Genomic DNA, 25,000 nt, shown 5'->3' with positions numbered 1-25,000 from the left:
CCTGGAGTGAGGGATGGGAGCTGCTCTGTTGGATAAATCCTCATCCCAGTTCTTCAGACCTGTCTCCCTGCTGGCTGCCTTTGTTGACCTCTGGAAATTGAGAAATTCCAGGGTTTTTTAGCAGATGAACTCGTGGTGACTGTTGGCATCTGTAAATAAAATCCAGGAAGGATCTGCCAGGACAGTACGGTGGAACTCTGCTATCCACAGCACTGCACGAGGAATATCCTACTCCAGACCCCATCAACTTCTCTGTGGGAACTGGAAAAAGCACATCCTGCTTTTCCTTTCAGTTTCATATGGTTAACTGGATGTTTTTTGTGCTTTTCAGGTGCTGGAGAGTCTGGGAAAAGCACCATCGTGAAGCAGATGAAGTGAGTGCAGGCTGGAACCTCTGTTTTTGTGTGAGATGGGATAAGAAATGTGTGGTGCCCTTCTGGTTTGGCTTGGGAATAATAACCTGGTGTTCTTCCAGGATTATCCATGAGGATGGCTACTCAGAGGAGGAATGCAAACAGTATAAAGTGGTTGTGTACAGCAACACCATCCAATCCATCATAGCCATCATCAGAGCCATGGGGAGGCTAAAGATAGACTTTGGAGAAGTTGCCAGAGCAGTGAGTATTCCATTTATTTCCTTTGTCTGAATTGTGTTAATGAATCCTGGAATTTCAGTCCGGGGCAGAATACATTTGTTACAAGATAAAGTATCAAAAAACCTGTCATAACTTTAGTGTATTGTCAGTACAAAGCATCAATATTTTACTGAGGTTTTGGGTAAGAATCCTTAGTAGCTTGAATGCTCAAAAAATTTTAAGAAGTCTTAAAATCTTTCTCTAAATTATTTGAATTTTTGGGAATTTTGAGCTTGAAATTTTGGGAGGTTTGAGGCCCTGCTTTTCCTCTCCCATCTAACTCTGCGCATTCCCTGGCCTGCTTCTTGCATTTGTGTCCAGCACTTTGAGCTGGAAGTCAGGAAGCCTTGATCCTTGTGGTGGTGGGAAAGGCACAGAGTGGGAACTAGGGACTCCTGGAAATGTGCAGGAGAAAGGAATTGTGTCAGCACAGGGCTGCACTGTGACTGTTCCGCCTCGTGCTACAGTTGCTTGAGCCCCGGATGGTTCGAATTTATGGTATTTATTTTGGATTTATGATTCCAAGTCCTGGCCAAAGGGCACATCTGCACTCACATGTTCACCCAGGCTGTTGTCCAGCTGCTGCTCCAAATCCTCCTGGAGTTCTCTTCCACCTTTCCTGGTGCTTGTCAAAGCCAAGTTGGGATCTTGGAGCTGGAATGGGGAAGATGCTGACTCCAAGTCCTTTCTCAGTTTTCTGCCCATGCTGAGGTGGCTTCACAAGAGCTGAGTGCCGTGAATTTTTGCCATCCCGAAGGGCAGAAACCTTGCCATGCTTTCCCAGGAAAAGGCCAAGGATAGCCAAATGCATCAAACCATGGAGTGACCTACACAGATCCAGAACCGGGGTCCCTCTGCATTTTGGCTGTTAACACCTCAATAAAGTGGATTTGGGATCAGCACCCTGAGCTTGGCACATGCCCAGGGGGATTTGGGGCTCAGGGGAGAGGAGCCAGTGTTAGGAGGAGAATCCTGGGATAGTGGAAGGTCTCTCACAGCTCCCAGAAGGACCTGACAGGTCTGATCAGGGTAGGAATAAAAGCAGAGGGGGCTTTGGGGCAGTGTGGGGTTCCCTGTCCTAATCCACTGGATAACTTGGACAAGAGCCAGGTCCTGCGCTGGCTTCTGAGGGGGATTTTTCATGCTCAGATCCTGATCAGTCCATCCCATCTCCTGATGAGATGTTTTATTAAGGAGTCAGTCTCCCTCACTTCCGACAGCTCTAGCAGCAAAAGGCAAATCCTCAAAGCTTTGATCCCATCATCTCTCAGAACTCACTTTCTTTCCCTTTTCCCTGTGCTGTGCCACGCCAACAGAGGTTTTCCAGGTCAAACCTCCAGTTCAGTTCATTGGTCTGGAGTAGCACATCAGCATTCCCACCTTTTCTCTGGAACATTGCACCAAATCACTGAAACCCCATGGTTTTGATGGGAATGGTGCCTTCGGAGCTGTGATCCCCATGGAAGTGCTGTGGCCATTTCTGATCAGGGCATCTCACCCCACAGCCTGGAGCGTCTTCCCCAAAACTTCCCTTTCTGGCTGCAGGAGGTCAACAACTCCATGACTTTTGGGAGAAAACTGGATGGACTGGATGGTGATTAATTAGAACAGTGATTAATTAGATCCCAAGATGTTGAACCTTGCTGTTGGTGCCAGGAAGGGGAAGGTCTCAGTGGATGGACATCCCAAATGATGCGTTCTCTGTCCTGCAGGACGATGCCCGGCAGCTGTTCGTGCTGGCAGGGAGCGCGGAGGAGGGAATGATGACGGCTGAGCTGGCTGGAGTCATCAAACGGCTCTGGAGAGACCCTGGAGTGCAGGCCTGCTTCAGCAGATCCAGGGAATACCAGCTGAACGATTCTGCATCCTAGTAAGGAACCATTAGCAGCTCCTGGGCTCTTCCCAGCTCCCAGCATGGTGCAGAAGGGGCCGGTGTGGCTGGAGCAGGGTGGGACTGGGTGGGAAGGTCCTGTCTGCACTGGGCTGGGCTCACAGGGGGATGTGGTGCTGTTTGTCTTCCCTCTATGGAGCGTTGGGGAAAACCCCACATTCCTTGTTTTGTGCCTTGGTGAATTTAATCCTGGATGGTTTGGGTTGGGAGGGACCTTAGAGGTCTCGTTCCACCCCTGCCATGGGCCCGGACACCTTCTAGTAGCCCAGGGTGCTCCAAGCCCTGTCCAACCTGGCCTTGGACACTTCCAGGGCTGGGGCAGCCACAGCTGCTCTGGGCAGCCTGTGCCAGGGCCTCCCCACCCTCATAGGGAGGGATTGAATGTAATTTTGAAAAATGTGATTTTTGACAAATGTGCTGGTTTCATGGAAGAAACTTGGCATCTTGTGTGAAGGTGGACATGAGCCCAGATGTGCCCAGGGGGACAAGAGGCCAAAGGCACCTGGCTTGGATCAGGAACATCCAGTGCCCGTCCAGCAGGACCATCCAGTGCCCGTCCCCTGCGCTGGGCATTGCTGAGGCCCCACCTCCAATCTTGGGGTCAGTTTTGGGTTTCTCATGACAAGAAGGACATTGAGGGGCTGGAGCGTGACCAGGGAAGGGAACGGAGCTGAGGAAGGGTCTGGAGCCCCAGGAGCAGCTGAGGGAGCTGGGAAAGGGGCTCAGGCTGGAGCAAAGGGGGCTCAGGGGGGACCTTGTGGCTCTGCACAACTCCCTGACAGGAGGGGGCAGCCGGGGGGGTCGGGCTCTGCTGGCAGGGAACAGGGACAGGAGGAGAGGGAACGGCCTCAGGCTGGGCCAGGGGAGGCTCAGGGTGGGCAGCAGCAGGAATTTCTGCATGGAAAGGGTGCTCAGGCCTTGGCAGGGGCTGCCCAGGGATGGAGTTCCCATCCCTGGAGATGTTCATGGAACAACTGGATGTGGCACTCAGTGCTCTGTTCTGGTCTGGTGACAAGGTCAGTGGTTGGACTCCATGATCCTGGAGGTCTTTTCCAAGCTCAGTGTTTCTGGGATTCTGTGGAAGTGGCAAGTTCTCAGCTGTGTCACCTCCATTGTCCCTGCACAGGGGAGCAACACTCCTAAAACTTAAGCTGCCACTTTCCTGACATTCAGCAATTTCTGAAATGGGATCTCCTCACCTGGCAGGTCAATATTCCCAGTTTTCTCCTTACAGCTTTCCCTTTCCTCCTGTCCCTATGCCTGGCACCTCACAGGCAATGCTGTCTCTAAACTGTTCTGATTCTAAAATCTTCTTGTCCTGGTCCTAAAATCAACACAGCTGTAGAACACCTGGAAGGTTCCAAGTAGATAAACAGGCTGCTAATGGAATTTTTGATGAAATGCCTGATCTTTTTCCAAGGGCAGGTTAGTGCAGGAAAGGGAAACTGTTTCTTTAATGAGTAAAACAGTTGTTGGGTTTTCCCCCTCTTTTCTTTTTAAACTCACATTCTTTGTGTCTCTACAACAAATATTTGACACCCTGAAAGGTGATCTTGGGGTTCAGCATTTCTAGCTGAAAACTCATCTCAATTTAAGCTTTAAACCTTGGAAAAATGAGTTGGGAGGAGCATTGTGGAGAAGCTTTAGCTGTGCCACAGCTCACTGCCTGCAGGGTTTTGCTGTTCAGAGCATATTTAAGCTTGAAAATAAGGCAGAATCCTTCTAAATTTGCAGCACCTTGGCAGGGGTTTGTATCAAGGGAAGGGCTGACAGGAGACTTCTTGGATTTGTGCATGCCTTTGCAGCAGGAAAGGAGGAAGGCCAGGTTCCAAGGGAGGGAAGATTGATGAGGAGGGGGAAAGGAAGGAATGATTTAATGGAAAGATGTGAAGAAGAGGAGGAAAGATGAAGGACTTGGGCAGAGAGCAGGAATGGAGCTGAAGGAGGAACCTTGGTGTGCGTCTGGATGGCTTTGGAAGAGGAGGAGGATGAAGGCAGCTGGAGAAAAGGAGCAGATGGGGAAAAGAGGGTGTTACCCTGCTTTTGTAGGTACCTGCTTGACCCAACTGCCTTCCAGGGGTGGGATTTTGGAGGGTTCTTCCCGTTTCTGGATATTTGCCACCCACCCATGTCCAGGTGCAGGTGTGGCTGCTGCCAGGAGCTGGCACAGCCTGGGATGGGGACATTGCACCCGGGATGAGCCACCCAGGCATTTCCTGAGAAGTGCCCCAGAAAATTCAGCTTCCTGTCCCAAAACCACAGGAAGTTGCACCAAACCAATGTTATTGTGCATCTGTAGCTCGGCAACTTCGTGGTTGAGAAATGCTGCCAGTGGGTTCATTTCTTCACAGCAAGTTCACGCTGGTAAAGGGCTGGATCTTCCACCGGACTTGCAGAATTCCCTGGGTTTTCCTTCCCCTCAGCACATGGCTCCTGACCTGCCTTATCTCTTGTGTTCCCCAATTAATTTCCTTCTCCACGCTTAGAATCATGGAATATCCTGAGCTGGAAGGGACCCACAAGGATCATCAAGTCCAACTCCTGGCCTTGCACAGGACATCCCCAAATCCCACCCTGTGTTTGAGGGGATTTTGTTCCATGGATGAGAGCATTGTCCAAATGCTCCTTGGGCTCTGGCAGCCTTGAGGCTGTGACCATTGCCTGGGGAGCTGTTCCAGTGCCTGACCACCAGGGATGGATGTCCTGCATCCCTTTTTGTGCTGGGATGATGTAGGCTTTGTCCCACTTCTCTTGGGAATTTCACTTCCCTGTTCCTTTCATTATCTCCTGCAAACAGCACTGAAACCTCAGGGTGAGCAGCCATTAAATCCATGCCCCATTTGCTGGTTTTCCAGCTGAAATCCAGTTTTGTGCTGTGCTTCCAGACCAGTTCTGGCTCCGCATCAGATTCTGGGGCTGAGACACGTGGAATGGAGGAAGAGAGGAACAGACAAGTAACTGCTTGTGAAAATCAGGTGGCATCAAGAGCAGGGGTGCTGTGGCAGAGAGCTGAGCATTTCAGCAGGGAATTGTTCCAAAAATTCCCCTTCCTGCTGTTTCCTGCATCACTGAGCCCTTTCCCTTGTGCAGGCAGAGATCCTGCCTGTCGGAGCACTGCCCTGGCAGGCTGGAGGTGGTGTGGGAGGAGAGGGGGTGGAGGATAACACTAATCCAAACAATTTCTCCTGGAATCATAGTGTTTTCCATGTTTTCTTCCTTTTTCTTGTCTTAAAAAGAACACTTGAGTAGCTCCTGGTCCAGGCTGTTGATGTGGAAATGCTCAGTGCCTTTCCCAGCACAGTCTGCTAAAGCCCCCTGGAGCCACCCTGGGTTTTGTGGAATATTGCAAACATTTCTTTTTTTAACTCTCCTTTTTGCAACTTCCCATTTGTCTTTCCCTCTGACGTGAGCAGTGGCTCCGTGGCTCCCAGCTCCTGCCTCCAGCCAGGGCCGTGGAGAAGCATTTGGGACCTCTGTGCACAGCTGGGAAAGGGAACTTAAATCCAATCTCATTCCACTGGGCAAGGACACCTTCCACTGTCCCAGGGTGCTCCAAGCCCTGTCCAACCTGGCCTTGGACACTTCCAGGGATCCAGGGGCAGCCACAGCTGCTCTGGGCACCCTGTGCCAGGGCCTGCCCACCCTCACAGGGAAGGATTCCTTCCCAATATTCCATCTAACCCTGCCCTCCAGCAGTGGGAAGCCATTCCCTGTGTCCTGCCACTCCATGCCCTTGTCCCAAGTCCTTCCAGCTCTCCTGGAGCCCCTTTAGGCACTGGAAGGGGCTCTGAGGTCTCCATCCCTGGAGCCTTCTCTTCTCCAGGCTGAGCATTCCCAGCTCTCTCAGCCTGGCTCCAGAATCATGGAATCCCAGGATTAAGGGACCTTAAAACCCATCCCATTCCACCCCCTGCCATGGCAGGGACACACCTTCCACTATCCCAGGTTGTTCCAAGCCCTGTCCAGTCTGGCATTGGCCACTTCTGGGGATGGGGCAGTCACAGCTTCTTGGGGCATTCCATTCCAGGGCTTCACCACACTCACAGGGAGGAATTCCTTCCCCATATCCCATCTAAACCCCTGTTCAGGGTGCAGCAGGGTGAATGTGAAGGATATTTCCATTTCACACATCTCCAGATTTTCAAGATACTTGGAAATGTCACCAAGCACATAACGCTTTAAAGTGTTTTCGTTCCTAGTTTTGATACTTTTCCCAGAATTCAGGCAGATCCCAGCCTGTAGGTAATTATCTGCAGTCTCACGGGCAATTAGCACAGTTCCTGATCAGCCTTCATCTACTCCTGCAGGTCTCTTCGTGTTCCCAAATGCCACTTCTGGCCTGAATTCCCTGACATGATGCTGGATAAAACCTAGATTATTTCTAAGTGGGTTTTTTTCCTCCCCTCCTTTTCTCCCCTCCTCCTTTCCCCCCCCTCCTTTTTTTCCCTCCTTCTCTTTTTCCCCCTTGTCTTTTATCCCTCCCTTCCTCTTCCATCCCCTTTTTTCCTCTCCCCTTTTTTCCTCCCCTCTTTCCCCCCCTTCCTCTTTTTCCCCTCCTCCTCTCCCTCCTTCCCCCCTTAAGGACTTTCAGAGCTATTTGTGCCTTTCAAATCCTTCCTCCTAGCACCAAAAGGAGTGAATTGTACGGGAAATCACCATTCCAAGGTTGCTGTGAGCAGGATAATGAGGGGAGGAGCTCTATTATCCTCCTTGTCCACATCCCAGCATCCCTGTCCTGCCATCAGTGCTTCCTAGAGCTGTCTGGGTGTGGGATGAGACAGGACTGGAGCTGGCACGTTTCCTGATCAGACTGGAATTCCCAATACAGCGTGATCAGAGAGCTGGGAATGTACAGCCTGGAGAAGAGAAAGCTCCAGGGAGATGTTAGAGCTCCTTCAAGTACCTAAAGCTGGAGGGGGGCTTCAGCCAAGGGCCTGGAGTGACTCAACAAGAGGGAATGGCTTCCCACTGCCAGAGGGCAGGGATAGATGGGATATTGAGGAGAAATCCCTCCCTGTGAGGGTGGGCAGGCCCTGGCACAGGGTGCCCAGAGCAGCTGTGGCTGCCCCTGGATCCCTGGCAGTGTCCAAGGCCAGGTTGGACAGGGCTTGGAGCAACCTGGGATAGTGGGAGGTGTCCCTGCCCATGGCAGGGGTGGAAAGAGATGGGCTTTAAGGTCTCTTCCCACCCAAACCATCCTGGAATTCTGGGATTTGATGATCTCTGCACACATAGGTTGTCCCAGGAATGCTTGGAGAGTCAGCAGGACAAATGAGTGCCACTGTAGGTTTGATCAGCACTTTTTTGTACTCAGGGCCTCATTTTAAGCATGAAAAACTAAGGAAAACAAACCTAAATTGGCTTTTTGGAAGCTTGTGGTGTTGAAGGATGAGGAATAGCTGGCTCTGTAAACACAGGGATCCAAGGGGGGAAGGAGAGATGCAGCCTCAGCATATGGAGGTGAAGGAGGTGGTGGGAAGGGATTGGAAATGTGTGGGATGAGGAGAGGCACAGCAAGGTCTGTGTTTGTTCTCAGAGCTGTTTGTGAGGGGTGTCTCTGACTGGGAGCAGTCTGACTGTGGCAGCCGGGGCCAGGAGTCACTGGGAGCAAGGAAATTCAGAGTGTGCTTTTCCAGCTTTTTGGAGTGTCTTTTTCAAGTTCCACTTAATCTGAAATACAAGTGGCACTAGCTGGGCTCCGCAGCCTGGATTTTTGGGAGGACAGAGCTGCTTCCTCTGCCCACACTTGGCAGGGCTTCCAGGGTTTCCCAGAAATCCCCTTTGCTGGGTTTTCCAGCTGCTTATCTTTCCGTGGGATTTGCCCTTTAGATCTCCCTGGAATTAGTCTGGCAAAATTTATTGTTTCAGGCAGCACCACTGAATCTGATACACCTTATTCCCTGATCGAGTTTGTTTGGTGGGACTTTGCCAGATCCATTCCCTCCTCCCTGGCTGCTCCAAAAGCCTGAATTAGGAATTACACCCTTTTCAGTGCCCAAACTTCCAACTGACTGTTGGGAGCAGGTGCTTTATAGCTTCAGCTTGGGCTTGGCAGTGCTGGGATAAGTTGGACTTTATCTTAAAGGTCTTTTCCAACCCAAATGATTCCATGATTTATCACATCGGTGGTGTGACCTGTACCAAAGCCAGGCTTTGAGGAGCTGCTGGGTCAGTTCTTAGCATTCCCACTGGCTTTTGATCCATTGCAGCTCAGATCAACTTAAGCTGGTAGGAGAGAGAGAGGAGAAATAAAATCTGTGCGTGTGACTTCCTCAGCAGAAATATTCCTTGGTAGAAGCTCTGGAAGGTAAATACCTTCCAATTCGTGTTTTACTAAACCAAAACTAAAGCCAGGCTCAACCCTGGTCACAGAGCAGCTCAGACCTGCTGTCCCTTTGGAGCTGAGGGAGGGATGAGAGGACTGGCTCTTCCTGCACTAAATCCACTCTCAGATGCCAGCTCTGTGGGAAAAGCCCCGTGGCACCGGGCAGGTCCTGGCAGATCATTGGGATCTGGGGTTTAGAAACAAGGCAGGGCTCTGCAAATCCTGGCAGTCCTGGCCAGGGATGTGCTGGAGCTGGTGGAGGAGGGATGTGTTGCTGGGGTTCCTAGCACAGCTTCCAGGCACATGGGAAGAAGCGATTCCTGGCTGACAATGGATCTGTGATAATAATGTGTGTTCTGGGAGGGTTTATTACACCCATCAGAGCCCTCGTGCCCCTGAATCCTCCCAGTGACACAGGGCTGTGCTGATTAAAACCTGCTCTGGAGAAAGAGTAAGGCCTGTGCCACCCCAGCAGAGCTGTAGGATCCCTGTCATCTTTGTGAAAGCAGGAGGCTGAGCCTGGAGGGAAGATGAGCTCAGAGGTGTTGCTGGCTGGAGTGGGATTTCTGATCCCGCTGGGGATCATCTATGCCTCGTGCCGGTGTGCCTGAGAGCTGAACTCCAAGAGGAATGTGCTGGGGCTGGAATTAGCTGGGGTCTTGATGGGAAAATTGCTGCAAGGATGTGGCTTCCTTCGGGGCTGTATCCTCAGAGAGTGTTGTGTCAGCTTGTTGGGGAAGGAGGTGACTGGATCTGCCTGGTTTGGGATGGTTTTTAAGGCTTCATCCCTCCCTCCCGGCTCCTTTGACGCATCCCTGCCTTTAACAGCAAACCCTTGGATTTATTGCCTTGTGCTTTGAAGCGAGAGACCTTGACTGTGGATTGCCCTGGGAAATCCAGCCCTGGCACGGCTCTGCATTCCCTCCCTGCCCTCCCCAGCCAGCTCAGCTCCACCAGCACCACCTCCAAGGTCATCCAGGGAGGGGTTAAAATCCCCAAACCCCCAAAACATCCCTCAGGACAGCCCAGGGGGGTTGTTTGCTTCCATGGCTGTGCTGTGTGAGGGAGATAAATAAATTGTGCTTTGTTCTGCAGTTTATAAAAGATTCATGGTGAGGCAGCCGACTAAAAAAAGCCTCTTGTGTTGTCTCTTCTGGTTTAGTTACCTAAATGACTTGGATAGAATATCCCAGCCGACCTACATTCCCACTCAGCAGGATGTGCTGCGGACCAGAGTGAAAACTACAGGAATCGTGGAGACTCACTTCACCTTCAAGGACCTGTATTTCAAGTGAGTGAGGGGCTCTGCCCATGCCCCGTGCTGGGGGCACATCCCACACTTGCTCCTGGTTTAACTGTCCTCCTTCCCTCCGTTATCCCTCTCCGCTGGCGGCGCTCACTGGAGAGACCGGTTTGACTTTGATTTGCCTTCTGTTCTTTTCAGCTGCTTTTATGTTGGAATCGCAGACACAGGTACTGACTGCTCGTTTCCAGGATCCAATCCCAAAAATAATACTAAAAGGACACTGACTGGAGTTTGAGTTTGAGTTTAACCCTTTCCTCGGAGCAGAGGAACCGAGGCGTGCCTGCAGCCAGGCTGTGGCTCCGGGATGCATGGTGTGCTCCATGTGTTCCTCTTGGAATTGCCAGCCTGTGCCTGGCACTGCAGGGGCTGGGACTTTCCTGTCCCCTCTGCTGATCCAGTCCCTGCCAGGCTGTGGATCCAGCCTGCTCCTGGCAGTGTCCCTTTACATGTCACTAACGAGCTTCCTCTAACCTCAGAGCGGCTCCCACTGCCTCCGTATGCTGAGGCTGCATCCCTCCTTCCTCACCTTGGATCCATGTAGCTCCCCTTCCTGCTGCTTAGGAATTCCTCGCTTCAGATCCCACGTGTGCTCCTGACAAGCAGCTGGAGCCCCAGGGCACTCCAGTGCCGGAGGCTGGGTGTAGGACAGCGCAGTGCCTGTGGCTCAGCCCCATTCCCTCTGTCTGTGCCAATGGTTTGGAGCCTTTCCTGTTCGTGTTCCTGAAAAGCGTTTGTTGGCTTCTTTATAAATGGGCTGTGAAACACTCTGTTGGAGTTGCAGCAAAATCCAAGGGTTTTAACAGGATCCCAGACTGGTTTGGATTGGAAGGGATCTTAAATCCCATTCAGTCCCACCCCTGCCATGGGCAGGGACACCTTCCACTGTCCCACATTGCTCCAAGCCCCGTCCAACCTGGCCTTGGATGCTTCCAGGGATCCAGGGGCAGCCACAGCTGCTCTGGGCACCCTGTGCCAGGGCCTCCCCACCCTCACAAGGGAGAATTCCTTCCCAAGATCCCATCTATCCCTGCCCTCTGGCAGTGGGAAGCCATTCCCTGTGTCCTGTCCCTCCAGGACCTTGTCCCAAGTCCCTCTCCAGCTCTCCTGGAGCCCCTTTAGGCACTGGACTCTCAGGTTTCTCTGGAGCCTTCTCCTTCCCAGCTCTCCCAGCCTGGCTCCAGAGCAGAGGGGCTCCAGTCCTTGGAGCATCTCCATGGTCTCCTCTGGAGAAGGAAACTTTTGCACAGTTTTTGGGAGAGCAGCATTTTGGCTTCTGAACTGTGCAATTTAAGAACATTTTTAACAAAAATGCCAAAATACTCGGCATCATTGATTTATTTATGCAGCTTCTGGTCCATCCAAGGAATAACTTGTCTTCTTGTGGTGATGGATCAGGATTAGCATCTCCAGTGTGTTCCTTTAATCATCTCCACCTTCCTTCCTGATCCCACCCGGAGCCATCGATCATGTGCAGGGCGAGGTGCTGTCCTGGAGGGATTTGCTCCACAAAGGGAAGCATTAATCCTTGGGAAACCCTGGTGCTGCCAGCTCTGCCTTGATATTCCATCTCAGCCATTAATAATGGGATGGGGAAGCTGCAGTGACTGGAATTGGGATGAGCTGAGTTGTCAGGGATGCTCTTCCTTCATGGATCTCTCTGTGCTAACGGCAAATGATTCCAGCCATGTAAATATCCTGGATCCTCACAGAGATTTCCATCTTTCCTTCTAGACCAGAGGGTTAAATAGGAGATAGGAGTTAGTTCAGTATCATTAAATTCCCCCCTGGACAGCTCCTTGTCTGCTCTGGGAACAAATCAATATCTATGACTTAATAACTCAGATATTAACTTGATTTAATTAAATCCCAATCCTGGGCTTTCATCAAAATATTTGGATGAGCAGGGGGCTGGAACTACCTGTGACACAAATTCCTATTTAATTAGAAATTAATTTAATTTTTACAGAAATCCCGTAAGCAGCTGCACAGCCTTTAACCTCCAGTACCTCAGATTATTTTTTAATACATGAAATTATTTCTTAACCCCATTAATTTCTTCCTGGGTCCCAGCAGGAGCTTGCAGGTGTAGCGTGTTCCCGATAATCCATTTCCCTGGAAGCGCTTTGAGAAGGTGTTTGGAGTCCAGTCAAGCAAATGGGTTGTTGCTAAGGAAATAGGAGAGAGAACAAAATCAGCAGAGCTCTGGATGGTAGCTTCCAGTTCTTCCTGCTGAAAACCAGAGTCGTGGAATGGTTTGGCTTGGAAGGGATGTTAAATCTCATCCGGGGACACCTGGAACCAGACAGGCAGGGACACCTTCCACTAGCCCAGGTTGCTGCAAGCTCTATCCACCCTGGCTTGAAAGAAAATAGAGAATTCTGATTTAAAATCCCCTCTCCCAAGATGGGAATTTTAAAACCCCCTCTCCTGAGGGAAGCTCCTGAAACCCTGCGTGTTCCCAACCTGCTGCTCAGCCTTCCCCATCCTTGGGAACGCCACGGGGGCCAGGCAGGAGGGGTGTGCTCAGCTCCTGAGCCGCTTCTCCCGCCTCTGCCAGGATGTTCGACGTGGGAGGGCAGCGCTCAGAGCGGAAGAAGTGGATCCACTGCTTCGAGGGAGTGACAGCCATCATTTTCTGCGTGGCCCTGAGCGACTACGACCTCGTGCTGGCTGAGGACGAGGAGATGGTGCGTGATGTGGGGTTTATGGCTGCATGGAAGGGAGCTGGGAGCATCCTAGCTCCATCCTGCAGCAGGCTGGAATGTTCCTGGCATATTCCTCCTGTTAAATTGTCTGAGAGCTGCAAGGACAAGCACTCCTTGGATCAGCCGGTGGAATCTTGCCCCACAAAGTGATAAACACAACCCATCAATGAGGTTTTCCACCGTCCTGGTTGCTGGGAGGTGCCTGGAGTTGTTCTCATGGCTTGTTCCCTACGTGTGAGTCACTCCAGGAAGGAACAGGAGGAGGTGACTTGTCCCCCTGTGCTCCTCCTGGGGCAATGGCAGTGAGGATGTGGCGGTGACACCCCAATTTTGAGTCTGGCCTGTGCAGCAGATCCTCTGTCCCCCATCCCACCCTTCCCTAACATCTCTCCTATTGGATTTCTTTTTCCAGAACCGGATGCATGAGAGTATGAAACTCTTTGACAGCATTTGTAACAACAAATGGTTCACAGACACCTCCATCATCCTCTTCCTGAACAAGAAAGACCTGTTTGAGGAGAAGATTAAGAAGAGCCCACTAACGATCTGCTACCCGGAGTACACAGGTAGGCCGGGAATGAGTGAGTCAGAGCCTTACACAACCCAGAATCAGTTACAAACTTTTCCCCCAATTCCTTGCCTGTGTCTCCTGGACAGTGTCTCTGGCCTGTTCAGTGGGCACCTGGTAGCTTGTTTTCTTGGAAGAGCTGTGCGTGGAAACAACCTTTGTCCTTCCCTGGAATATGAACCCCAAAGTGTTGCGCTCCAGCAAATCGAGGTCACTCCTCCTTTTCCACACCTTACTAGGACAATAATTCCATTTAAATTCAGTTTTGGAGGATGTGGAACTTAACCACATCCTGCTCTGGCTCCTGTCCACCCTGGAGCGTCCGTGTTTGGCGTGGATTCTTCTGGAGCCCATGCCTGCTGTGGTTCCACACAGGTGGAAGGCTTTACCTGGACACTGCTCGAGGCATTTACATGTTTAAAAAACCCTTCCAATCTCTTCAAACCTGTTGATTTCTTTGATTCCCAGAGAAGATGTGGATTCCCTGTCCCTGCAAGTGCTCCAGGCCAGGCTGGACAAGGCTTGGAGCAACCTGGTGTAGTGCAGGGTGTCCCTATTCATGGCAGGGGGTGGAATGAAATGGGCTTGAAGGTCCCTTCCAGCCCGTGATTCCTATGATTTGTCACTTTTGTGGAGCGTGGCTGTCCCAGCACACAGCAATCCCTGGATCCCATGTCCAAGGTCACTGCCCAGGAGCTGGGAATAGAGCTCAGATCTCCTAGAAGGAGTTAATGGTGGATTTGGATTTGTAGCTGGATAAGGCAGATGGTTGCAAGCAGCTTAATACGGACTTAAAAGCTCCCGTGAGCTGGTGGGCAAAGCCAGGGATCTTTTCCTTTCCAGGCTCCAACACGTACGAGGAGGCAGCCGCCTACATCCAGTGCCAGTTCGAGGATCTGAACCGGAGGAAGGACACCAAGGAGATCTACACCCACTTCACCTGCGCCACCGACACCAAGAACGTCCAGTTCGTCTTCGACGCCGTCACCGACGTCATCATCAAAAACAACCTCAAGGAGTGTGGGCTCTACTGAGAGGTAAATGCAGCTCCGGGTGTCCCGCTGGGAACGGCTCTCTCTGCTCCCTTCTACATTCCTGGTTTCCTTCCCAGTGTTTCTGCCTGGTGAGCCCCAGACTCCTGCTGCCTCGTGGGGACAGCGACGAGCATGACCCAGGAGCAGGGAACACGTGGAATCCTGGAATTCTTTAGCACAATCTTCTGTCTTAGGGACCTTCTGTTGCTGTGGGATGTGGAATTAGGGCACAGTGAAGCCACGTAGTGGGAGTAGATCCTCCTGGCATCGTTGGACGGCGTGATCTCCGGGGTGTGCGGTGGATTCCAGCTGGATTCCAGACCTTGGATATGTAGCTTTCTCTCTTCCTTTGGTTAACAAGCCACCACTAGTCTGTTTTTAAGGTTATTTTTTTTTTTCCATCGAGAAAACTATAACTTTACTAAACTTTATTTCTTTATTTGCAAACCTTGTTTTAAAAATAATAATAATTAAAAAAAAGCAACAAAAAAAAAAATCACTTAACTATGCACATGTGAGCAGATCCTGCAGAAAATATTCCTCTTAGCAGGAATTCCTTGTTTTTAACACTTGCTATGGCCAGGATTTAATATTTCTGCAGCTACTAAGGGATCCTTAGAGCTTCGGCTTTTTTTCCATGTGTGATTTGTTACCATCCTGCACCCCCCCAGGCTTTGGGAAAGGCTCCTTGCAGCAGAAGGAGGGTTTAGGTTCTGTTTGAGGGTTTGAGCCCAGTTTTATGCCAGTATTGGAAGGGATTTGTGCTCAGCATAATCCTGGCTCGGTGGGAAGAGGAGCTGAGCCCTCGCTGGGGGGAAAACTGCTGCTCCCAAGCTCCCAAACCACTGATTCCTGTGCATTTTTTGGGATGAAAACGGTGGATTGTTCTGTGCTGCCTTTCCCGTGGCCCTCCCTGCCCAGCCCTGTCCTGAGCATGCCTTTACTTTGTCTGTGTGGTGCCAAATCCCTGTTTCCCTATAGTGCCATCCCTAAGCAGTCCTACATTCCTTTGCTGATCCATGATTGCATCCAGACTCTTCCCAGTTTGTCATGTGTACAGTTGGATCTGTTAGACTTGTTGGCAGTATTAAAATGGTGAGTAAAGCTTGTAGCCTTTTCTCCACTTTATTCTTCCTTTTTCCAGGAGCGTTCTCAGCTTTTGTGCTTTGCTGGAGAAGGAAATGAGGAGCTTTGATGGGAATTGGGAATTACCTGGACAGGGAGGTTCCTCGTGCTTTATCACCTACCACTGCTCCCAAAGACTTGGGTCGTGCTGGCACAATTGGAACATGCCAGGAATCCCATTGCCCACGGGGTTATTGGCAGATGGATAATTACTGCTTATTTGTAGCCCAAACCTCACTGGCTGCTGTGAACCTGATGGGAATTCTGCTCTGAGTGCTTCTGCAGGATGGAGGTGGGACTGTTCTGAGAACACTTGGTTAGAAATCCAGGATGAATTCCCCAGGGAGGCTTGTGGGTGCTGGCAAGGAGAGCCCTGAGGGAGATTCCCTGTTCTAGAATCTTTTCCAAGCTCTCTGGTGCTGTGTCTGGTTAACAATTCCCTTCCAGCCACTTATGGGATAACTCATCCTTTCAACTCATCCAGGAGCTTCATCTCATCCAGGCGCTCTGGCCAGGAAGTTTTTTGGGATGGTGACCCCCATCCCACCCCCCAGGAGCCCAGCAGTGGCCATGGGGTGTTCCAGGTGAGATCCAGAGATCTATACACCCCCAGAATGGCTGCAAAGCGTGTGAAATTTCCCTTGATCCAAGCTCTGGGACGCAGGAATGGAGCGAAGTGGAAGTGGGAGAAAGGAAGAACATCCACGTCATGCGTATTCTTTTATTGTGTTTTCCTACAGTTAAATGAAGCTGGATGGGAGATCTCTGCAGGAAACAGGGAGAGGATGGATACAGGGCTCATCTATGGATTATTTACAAACAGACAGAGCAAATGCAGCTCTAAGTAGCAGAACAAAAATCTTTCAAGTAACCATTTCCTCTTTATCCAGCCCATTCCCGGGCTGGAGTTGGGATTCCCTTCCTCAGCCCCTCCTGCCTGGGAAATTCCCTCCATGTAGGGCCCAAAACAACCCCAAAACCCCCTGATTTCTCCTGCCCAAGGGTTGAGGTTTGTTCCCAAGAAAGACTGAGGTTGGTTCCCAGAAGCGACTTGGAGGTAACTCAGCCTCCACTTTCCCCAGAAATTCCAGCCTGGATTAATCCAGCTTCGATCCAAGGGCAGGAATGGGCTGCAGAGGGATGGGCAAGGGGACAACATCTATCCTACCTCCCAAACTCCCTCATTATTCCTATTCCTGGCTGTGCTCTATGGTGTCAAACCTCCTGTAAAACGCCGGGAACAGGGGTTCTTCCTTGGAAAAAAAAAAAAGAGGAAATGGCCATGAAAGGGAGCAGGAAGTTGAGCTTCAGCTCCTTCCTTGTTTGGGTTTGGAAGGAGGCGGATTTGGGCAGGTCATAGAAAAAGTGGGAGTGAGTGACGTGTGGTGGGGGTTGGTTCTTCCTTTGGCTCTGCTCAGCAGAACGGTGAGACGGGAATGTTTTCTTCTTCTGGGAGGGAGGGAGAGAGAACAGGGAGTTAAACACACCCAGGGAAGGGCTTAGAGGAGCAATTTTATGGAAACAAGGGAAAAACTCAGGTGGGGTTCAGGGACTTGTGTCACCTCATCCCTGTGCCTTCCTCCATGGGGATGAGGATGGAGCATCCCGCTCCCCCCCCTTTCCAGGTGTCACCTTCTGGTGCCTCCTGCCTGCAGGGAACCTGCTTGAGGATTTTTTTTAAGCTTTTTCCTGCTTTTCTGTTAATATTCAAGGATAAGGGAAGCACCAGAGGTTCCCTGAAAAGCAAAGTGTCAGAGCCAGTGGCTGGGAGCTGTTTGGAAAGGGGGGAGAGACGATGGAACTCCTGCTGCCGCTCAGACTAGTGCAAGAATTAGGATGATAAACCCTAATTAGGGTGATAAACCCTAATTAAAGTTTTAAGATGAGCTAAAAGGCTGAGAGCAGCAGAGTGTGCCTTGGGATATTCCCATCCGCTGAGCCTGGGCAGGTGGAATTGCAACAGGAGAGAAATAAAATGATTCCCTTTAGCTCAGGGGGAGGATTGGGGCTGGAATCTGTTGTTTTCATCACTCCATGTGCAAGGATGGGAATTGTCCATCTGAGCCCACCCCACTGTGGGATGAGGCTGAATCCCATGGGAGCTCAGCACAGGGATGTGACCCCGTCCCTGGGCTAATGGCACCCCAGACTCCCCCCTCCTCACTGCTCCCAGTCGATCCTCCCCTCCCCTACTCCTAGGATTTCCAGGATTTGATGGCAAAATCAGGTGGACCTACATCCCACACCCCACAAAGCAGGATGGAGCCAGCTCTGAGCATCCTCATCCCCCTCCCAGCCCTTTTTTTGGGATGGAGCCAGCTCTGTTCATCCTCATCCCCAGCTCTTTTTTGGGGGATGGAGCTGACTCTGCTCATCCTTATCTCCAGCCCCTTCCCCAGCCTTTTTTTCAGGGAGGATGGAGCTGGCTCTGCTCTTCTTCATTCCCTTCTCCCTTCCCCAGCCCTTTTTTTTGGGATGGAGCTGGTTCTGATAATTCCCTTCCTTTTCCTTCTTCCCTATCCCTTTTTTGGGGATGGAACCAACTCTGCTCTTCCTCATCCCCGTCCTCCTTCCCCCAGCCCTTTATGGGAGGGATCCAGGTCTGATCATTTTCATATCACTCCTCTTCCCCAGCCCTTTATGGGATGGAGCCAACTCTGCTCTTCCTTTTCCCCTTGCCCAGCTTTTTCTGGGATGGAGCTGGCTCTGCTCTTCCTCATCTCCCTCTCCTTCCCCAGTCTTTTCTGAGATGGAGCCAATTCTGATCATTCTCATCCCAGTCCCCTTCCCCAGCCCTTTATGGGAGGGATCCAGCTCTGATCGTCTTTATCCTCCTCCCATTTTTTGTGGGATGGCCCTTTTTGTGATGGAGCTGATACCGATCATCCTCCTCTTCATCCCCTTTCCGTTTCCCAGTCCTTTTTCTAGGATGGAGCCAGCACTGCTCTCCCTCATCCCCTTCCCCAGCCCTTTTTGGGATGGAGCCAGCTCTGACCACCCTCCTCCCCTCTCCTGTCTCTATTTTCTGGCTCCAGCCTCCCTCCCATACCTGCTGGTGCTCAGAAGAGGCCGCAGTCCTTGAGGTTCTCTTTGATGATCACGTCTGTGACGGCGTCGAAGACGAACTTGACGTTCTGCGTGTCTGTGGCACAGGTCATGTGGCTGTAGATCTCCTTCACGTCCTTCCGCATGTTGAGATCCAGGAATTGGGTCTTGATGTAATTCCCTGCGTCCTCGAACGTGTTGGGACCTGTGGAGGGAGGGAATGCTGCTGAGCTGCTCCCATGGGGGAGTGTTGGAGGGAGAGAAGGGTTGAGAGCTGTCCATGAGAGCACAGAGCTCCTTTTTACCCCATTTCCGTTCTTCCAAACACCTTCCCGAGGCCACATCTGTCCTCTCCTCAGCTCCAGCCTCCAAGGGTTTGACTTGCCACCCCAGAGCAGGATGGAGCTGGTTCATCCTCATGTCCTGCCCTTCCCCAGCCTTTTTTTTGGGATGGAGTCAGCTCTGATCCTCCTCATCCTCATCCCATTCCCCACCCCTATTTGGGATGGAGCTGACTCTGGTCATCCTCGTCCTCATCCCTTTCCCCTTTCCGTTTTTTGGGATAAAACCGGCTCTGATCCTCCTCATCCTCATCCCCTTTCCCAGCCATTTTTTAGGATGGAGCCAATTTCCATCATCCTCATCTCCCCTTCCCCAGCCCCATCACAACATATCCCAAAACCGAGTTGCCAGATCTGTGCTGGGACCACACAACTCCGCAGCCCCTGGTTTGGGGGGTCTCGAGGAGGAGGGGTAAGGCCAGGAAGCTCTGGGCTCACCATCGTACTCCGGGAAGCAGATGCTGAGGTGGACTTTCTTGATCTTTTCCTCAAAAAGGTCCTTCTTGTTGAGGAAGAGGATGATGGAGGTGGCAGCAAAGAACTTGTGGTTGCATATACTGTTGAAAAGGTGCAGGGATTCATGCATCCGGTTCTGCAGGGAAGCAGATCGTCATGGATTGACACCCCCTTTGGGCCGCTGCAGCCCACCCCCAGCCCCCCATTCCCTAGAAAATAGCTTTTCCCCAGTTGCTGCAGCAGCAGCTGGTCCTGCTGCCTGCCCAGTCCCTCCTGCCCACCCAAAATCATAAATCCAGGTGATGCTCAGGGTAGGGAGTGGCTCCGGTGCCTCCTGGGGTTGTCAGAAATGAAGGATTGTGGTGATTTCACTGGGAAAATTATCCATGGAAACCTCGCAGCCTGCAAGGAAGATGCTCAGTGAGCAGCACCATTGCAGTCAGCAGGGGCATGCTCTTGATGGACCACGGCTTCTGGCCGTTATCCACAGTTTTGGAAAGGAGCTGGGAAAAGGAAAAGCTCCAGTTTCAGAGCAGATGTTGAGTTCTTTGTTTGCTGCTGGGTCATCCTGAGGGAATGAGGATCCATCCAGGCAGAGCCAAGTTCAGTGGGAGGTTTTTCTTTATATAAGGGGGATTCCTCCATCTGTGGGCAGCAGGTGGGTTCTCCAGGGATGGTTTTCCCTCATCCAGCTTCCCCTCACAGCAGCTTTTCTGTATGCAGAGCACCAGCTCTGCCCAAATCCTGCCCTGTCCCACAGTGGGTGAGCATTCCAGCCTCTCCCAAGGGCTTCCATGGGAAGGGTGCTCTCCTTCTGCACGTGGTTGAGGAAGGGCTGCGAGCTCCTGCCTGGCCATGGCAGGGCCCAGGGATAGCAGATCCTGACCCTGACCCAGCTTCAGGAGAAGGTATTTGGATCCCAAGGAGCAGCCATGGGACCATGGGAGGAGATGCCAGGGAAGAAGCTGCTCCTGCTGTCCTCATCTTCACCCCTTCTCTCTTATTTCTTCAAAGAAAAACCCATTATGGGGCTTCTGTGTTCTTTCCACATCCGTGCTGCTTTCCCAGGGCTCTGCTGTTGCATCCCTCCCTGGACACTCCTTGGTTCATGTCCCTGTGCCTCCACACTGGGAGAGTGGGAGCTGCCCTCCTTACCTCAGAGGGCACAGCGAGGCACGAGGTGCCTCAGGACCAGGTTTTCCTTCATCCCAGCCGGTTCCTGGCTCTTCCTGCCTTTCCCTTTGGCTTTGCTCCAGCTGACTGGCTGTGTGGCCATTCTCTGGTGGCTCTCAGGATGTGCTCAGGAGCACTTAGGGGTTTCCTCGTGGGCAGACCCATGGATTTGTGGCCCAGAGGAAGCACAGACACCTTTACTGGGCACAGCTGGGTGGGAACCAGCTCCCTCCTGCATCTCCCACACCTTTCCTGGATCACCCAGAGCATCTGATAGTGCAGAGTGTTGTTCCTCCCTCCCCACAGCCCCCTTGGAGCTCCCTGTTCCTCTCCCCCTTGGCTCCCAGTGCCTCCAGGACCCCGACCCACCACTTCGTCGTCCTCCACCAGCACCATGTCATAGGCGCTCAGGGCCCCGCAGAAGATGATGCAGGTCACCCCCTCGAAGCAGTGGATCCACTTCTTCCGCTCTGAGCGCTGCCCTCCCACGTCGAACATCCTGGGGAGGGGACAAGGATGAGGGGGACACCCACACACCTGGTCCTGACACCCCCCATGTGACGGTCCCAGCACCACATCCTCGGGGGAGCAGGAATCACCACCCGTGGGAGAGTGTTGGTGGTCCCTTGAGTGTCAGGGTCATCCCAAAATCCCTCCCCGCCATCAGGGCTGGGGGGAATCATGGAGGAGTGGTCATGGAGGTGCGGGAGGCTCCCACCCACCTGAAATTCAGGTCTTTGACAGAGAACTTGGTCTCGATGATCCCCGTGGTCTTCACTCGGGATCGCAACACATCCTGCTCGTTGGGGAGGTAGTTGGGGGCTGTGATCCTGTCCAGCTGGTTCAGGTAACTGGGGGGACAGGAAGGGGCGTGACCTGCTGCCAAGGGGCTGCCCATGTCTCCCCCTTCCCCCGGATTTTTGGGGATGGCTGTGGGGCTGAGCTCTGCCAAACACTGGGACTCCAGGGCGGTGACATCCCTGGGAGAGCTGGGGGACACCAAGGGTGGTGGGGCTGCAGGCCAGTGGCACTTTTGGGATGGGGGATGGCACTGGTGGGGTGGAAAATGACACCAGTGGGATGGAGGATGGCACTTTTGGGATGCAGAATGGCACCAGCTGGATGAAGGATGACACTGGTGCTGGTGTGATGAGGACGTAGGACAGCACTGATGGAATGGAGGACAGCAGCAGTGGGATGGAGAATGGCACTGGTAGGATGGAGAAGAGTACTGGTGGGATTGGGGAATGGTACTGGTGGGATGGGGGATGATATTGGTGGGATAGGGGATGATATTGGTGGGATGGACGATGACACTGGTGGGATGAAGTCTGGCAGGCTCGGGGTATTCCCAGGAGCAGATTTTGCCAGGCTGGGTTGGAAGCAGCCATGAGCTGCCGGGAGGTGCCCAGGCTGGGCCCTGTTGTGCCCGCTGTGTCCCCACTCACTACGCGGCTGAGTCGTTGAGCTGATACTCGGCGGCGCGGTCGAAACACGCCTGAACCCCCCCGTCCTTCCACAGCTTCTTGATGCAGGAGACCAGCTCAGGGGGCATCGTGCCCTCCTCAATGGAGTCAGCCAGGTTGAAGAGCAGCCGGCCTTCATCCTGCCAGAGGGACCTTCGTCACCAACCCTCCCGTGGCCACTGTCCCCCCAAAGCGCCCTTGGGACTGGGGGGACAACATGGGGCCGCTATGGACCCTGGTTCCAGGGGCAGCCCTGGCCCCACGTTGTGGGGTTTGGAGGAACAGGGACACCACCCCGACTGACCGCGCAGGAGGACTCGGCATAGTCGATGCCCAGCGTGGACATGGCGCGGACGATGGCCAGGATGGACTGGAGGATGTTCCCGTAGATGACGGCCTTGAACTCCATGCACTCCTCCTCCGTGTAACCATCCTGGTGGATGATCCTGGCAGGCACAGCGGCCTCAGCCCCAAACCAGGACATCCCCTCTGGGGTGGGAATCACCACCCCACACTGGGAATCACAGGTGCCACCACCATGGAGGGGGTGACTGGGGGTCCAGCCACCCCATGTCCAAGAGCTGGTGGCCTCCCCCTCCCCAGTCTGGCTCAGGCCATACTCACTTCATCTGCTTCACGATGGTGCTCTTCCCTGACTCTCCAGCCCCTGGAAAAGGGTGGGAGGGACACCTTAGTGCCCATCAGGGCCTGATGCCACAGTGATGGGCACCCCGTGGGGACCAAAGCCACTGTCCCCCACCCGTCCCCTGCCTAGACACCCAGCCTGGCCTCTTCCCGCCACCATCATCCCCACACTCCTGTCACACATTGCACCCTGTGTGGGACCACAGCTTGGGGACCCCCAGGGTGGTGGGAACCTCCTGGGTGCAGGTCCCCCAGGTCCCACACCTCCCGCTCGCCGTGGGCAGTGCTGGCGATGCCTGTGGGGCTGTAAGCGGCTTAGGGCAGCACAGGAAGCTGCTTAGAATTAGGGTGTTAATCGCCTTGACCCCAGCCCCCCCACCCTGGATAAGGCCCCATTGCTGGCCCCTGCCCTGTGGAGTCACCCCCCTGCCCCACAGCGTCACCCCCCTGCCCTGTGGGGTGTGGAGGGACCCCCAAAGAACCATCCCCTCCTGCCTGGCACCCAGCAGCAGGTTTTGGGGTGCTGGTGGCAGGAGCTCCCCAGGCTCTCACTGACCCCTCTGAGATGTGGTGCATCCCCGGTGGGACCCACTGTCTTGGTCCCTTCTCCCACCCCCCCCCCATCCCCTTCGTGCCTGCCATCCCCAAGAGCCGATGCGACCTCCAGCCCTTCCCAGGGATAACCCTGGAGATGTCTGGGTGGGGGGACAACCACTCCAGGCTGGTGGCAGCTTGTCCAAGGGGTACCAGGGACAGGGCAGGAGGAGCCCAGGGGGACGTGGGCTCCCTGTCCCCATCCCCATCCCCACATCCCCTCAGCCTCAATGAGGTGGAAACACAGGGACATCTCCTTGGAACGTCCCCTCCAGCCTTACCAAGCAGCAGCAACTTGACCGTCTTGGCCTCCTTATCTGCATCCTCCTGGAGCTTCTTCTCCAGCTCCTTGGACCTCTTGGCCATCTCCTTGTCCTCGGCACTGGCCCCACTCCCCATGGCTTCCTTCTCCTCCTCCAATAACTCCACAATCTCCTCTAGGTCCCCAGGCTTTTCCAGCTCTTCAGGGAGATAACAGGCACACCTCGGGGACGAGGTGGGCACTGAGAGTTAACCAGAAATTCCAAAAAAGACAAGCCAGGTACCCCACACCCTGATGTTGGGGTGCCCCAAGCCGGCAGCGCTCCGCGGTGGGTCCTTGCTGCTGGCTGCCCCCCGCTCTCTCCCTTAATTCCCCATGGATAACCTGATTTTTTTTGACCGTGGGATTTGGGGACTTTTTATCTTGCCATGTGACCCAGGAAATCCAATTAGCCCAAGATGGCAAAGATTAGGGCTCAGGGAGAAAAAAAAGACGGAGCATCTCAGGGAGGTGGGCAGGGGGCTTTACATAAGGGGCGGCATCAGCGTGACACCCTGGGCCTGTGGGGATTCGTCCCCTGGGGTGACTTGGGAAGTGGGGATCACTTTGGGGCTCCCTCATGTCTGTGGGACTGTGATCCCACTTTTGGGGGGCATCGAGGATGGGATCAGCCCCTGGCTGTGTGTGTCCCCCGCCCCTGGGTGCTCTGGAGTGGTGGCAGGGGACTGGGTGGTGACAGAGGGACAGGATGGTGGCAGGGAGGTGATGGCAGGGGGACGGTGGCACTGGGGGATTCCTCCTGCAGGGAAAAGGGAGCTAATTACCCCCGGGGGTGGGGAACGAGGCCCCCTAATCCTGCCTCGCTGGGTGCCGCCCTCCCGCTCCCTAAGCTCTTTAATGGGATCGTGGCTCAGCCCTCCTTCTCCTCCTCCTCCTCCTCCCGGGCTCAGCACCCCCCTCCCAGCCCATCCCCCAGCCCAGCAGGCCCCCCCAAACCCCGGGGCACGGGTGGGTGCCTCCCCTTTCTCCTACGAGGCTGGTTTCAGGTGGGCACCGCAGGGGGAGCCCCCCGCCTCGGGGTGGGCTTTGGGACCCCCAAAAGTCCTGCGGGGTCCCCGATGTTTGGGTTTAAGGTGCCCATAATCCCTGCACTTCACAGGGCCACTGGGGGCTCCATGTCCCCGCACCGGTGTCCCCACGTCCCACCGGGCGCAAATTCCCTGCCAGCGCCGTTGCTTGGGGACACTCTGTTCCCGCTGTCCCCGCGGACACAAAGCCCCTTCTGAGCCTCTAATGAACTCGGCGCTAATGAGGGGGGTCCAATTAAAATACCAGACACCACACCACACCCCCCCCCCCCTCCCCGCGGTGTGCGGACAGTGCTGGGCAGGGGACACGACTCAGGCTGGGGGTCCCCACTGTCCCCCTT

The 25,000-nt window shown here is 53.4% G+C and overlaps 2 protein-coding genes and 1 long non-coding RNA gene across 3 annotated transcripts; 1 reads left to right on the top strand and 2 right to left on the bottom strand.

Moving 5' to 3' along the window:
* The first annotated feature begins 293 nt into the window (after positions 1–293).
* On the top strand, positions 294–15,575 carry GNAI3 (G protein subunit alpha i3). The gene is made up of 8 exons (XM_010404487.3): positions 294–374; positions 476–617; positions 2,348–2,505; positions 10,014–10,142; positions 12,715–12,844; positions 13,275–13,428; positions 14,274–14,467; positions 14,659–15,575. Exons 1-7 carry the CDS (start codon positions 370–372, stop codon positions 14,462–14,464), a joined length of 909 nt encoding a protein of 302 aa, XP_010402789.1. The 5' UTR covers positions 294–369; the 3' UTR covers positions 14,465–14,467; positions 14,659–15,575.
* LOC109145282 lies at positions 12,156–12,715 on the bottom strand. The gene is made up of 2 exons (XR_002046576.2): positions 12,621–12,715; positions 12,156–12,322 (listed from the first exon to the last, which is right to left on the bottom strand). It is a non-coding gene; the product is annotated as an uncharacterized LOC109145282 (long non-coding RNA).
* Positions 15,576–16,296: 721 nt separating the features above from the next.
* GNAT2 (G protein subunit alpha transducin 2) lies at positions 16,297–23,968 on the bottom strand. Its single transcript, XM_010404485.3, has 9 exons — positions 23,591–23,968; positions 22,695–22,737; positions 22,375–22,516; positions 22,053–22,210; positions 21,327–21,455; positions 20,974–21,103; positions 19,414–19,567; positions 18,639–18,839; positions 16,297–17,038 (listed from the first exon to the last, which is right to left on the bottom strand). Exons 1-8 carry the CDS (start codon positions 23,706–23,708, stop codon positions 18,649–18,651), a joined length of 1,065 nt encoding a protein of 354 aa, XP_010402787.1. The 5' UTR covers positions 23,709–23,968; the 3' UTR covers positions 16,297–17,038; positions 18,639–18,648.
* Positions 23,969–25,000: the final 1,032 nt, after the last annotated feature.

The sequence above is a fragment of the Corvus cornix genome, chromosome 26 (genome assembly GCF_000738735.6).
Source record: "Corvus cornix cornix isolate S_Up_H32 chromosome 26, ASM73873v5, whole genome shotgun sequence".
In the NCBI taxonomy this organism is placed as follows: Eukaryota; Metazoa; Chordata; class Aves; order Passeriformes; family Corvidae; genus Corvus; species Corvus cornix.
Note: the sequence above shows the minus strand (reverse complement) of the source record. Positions and strands in the feature narration are given on the sequence as shown.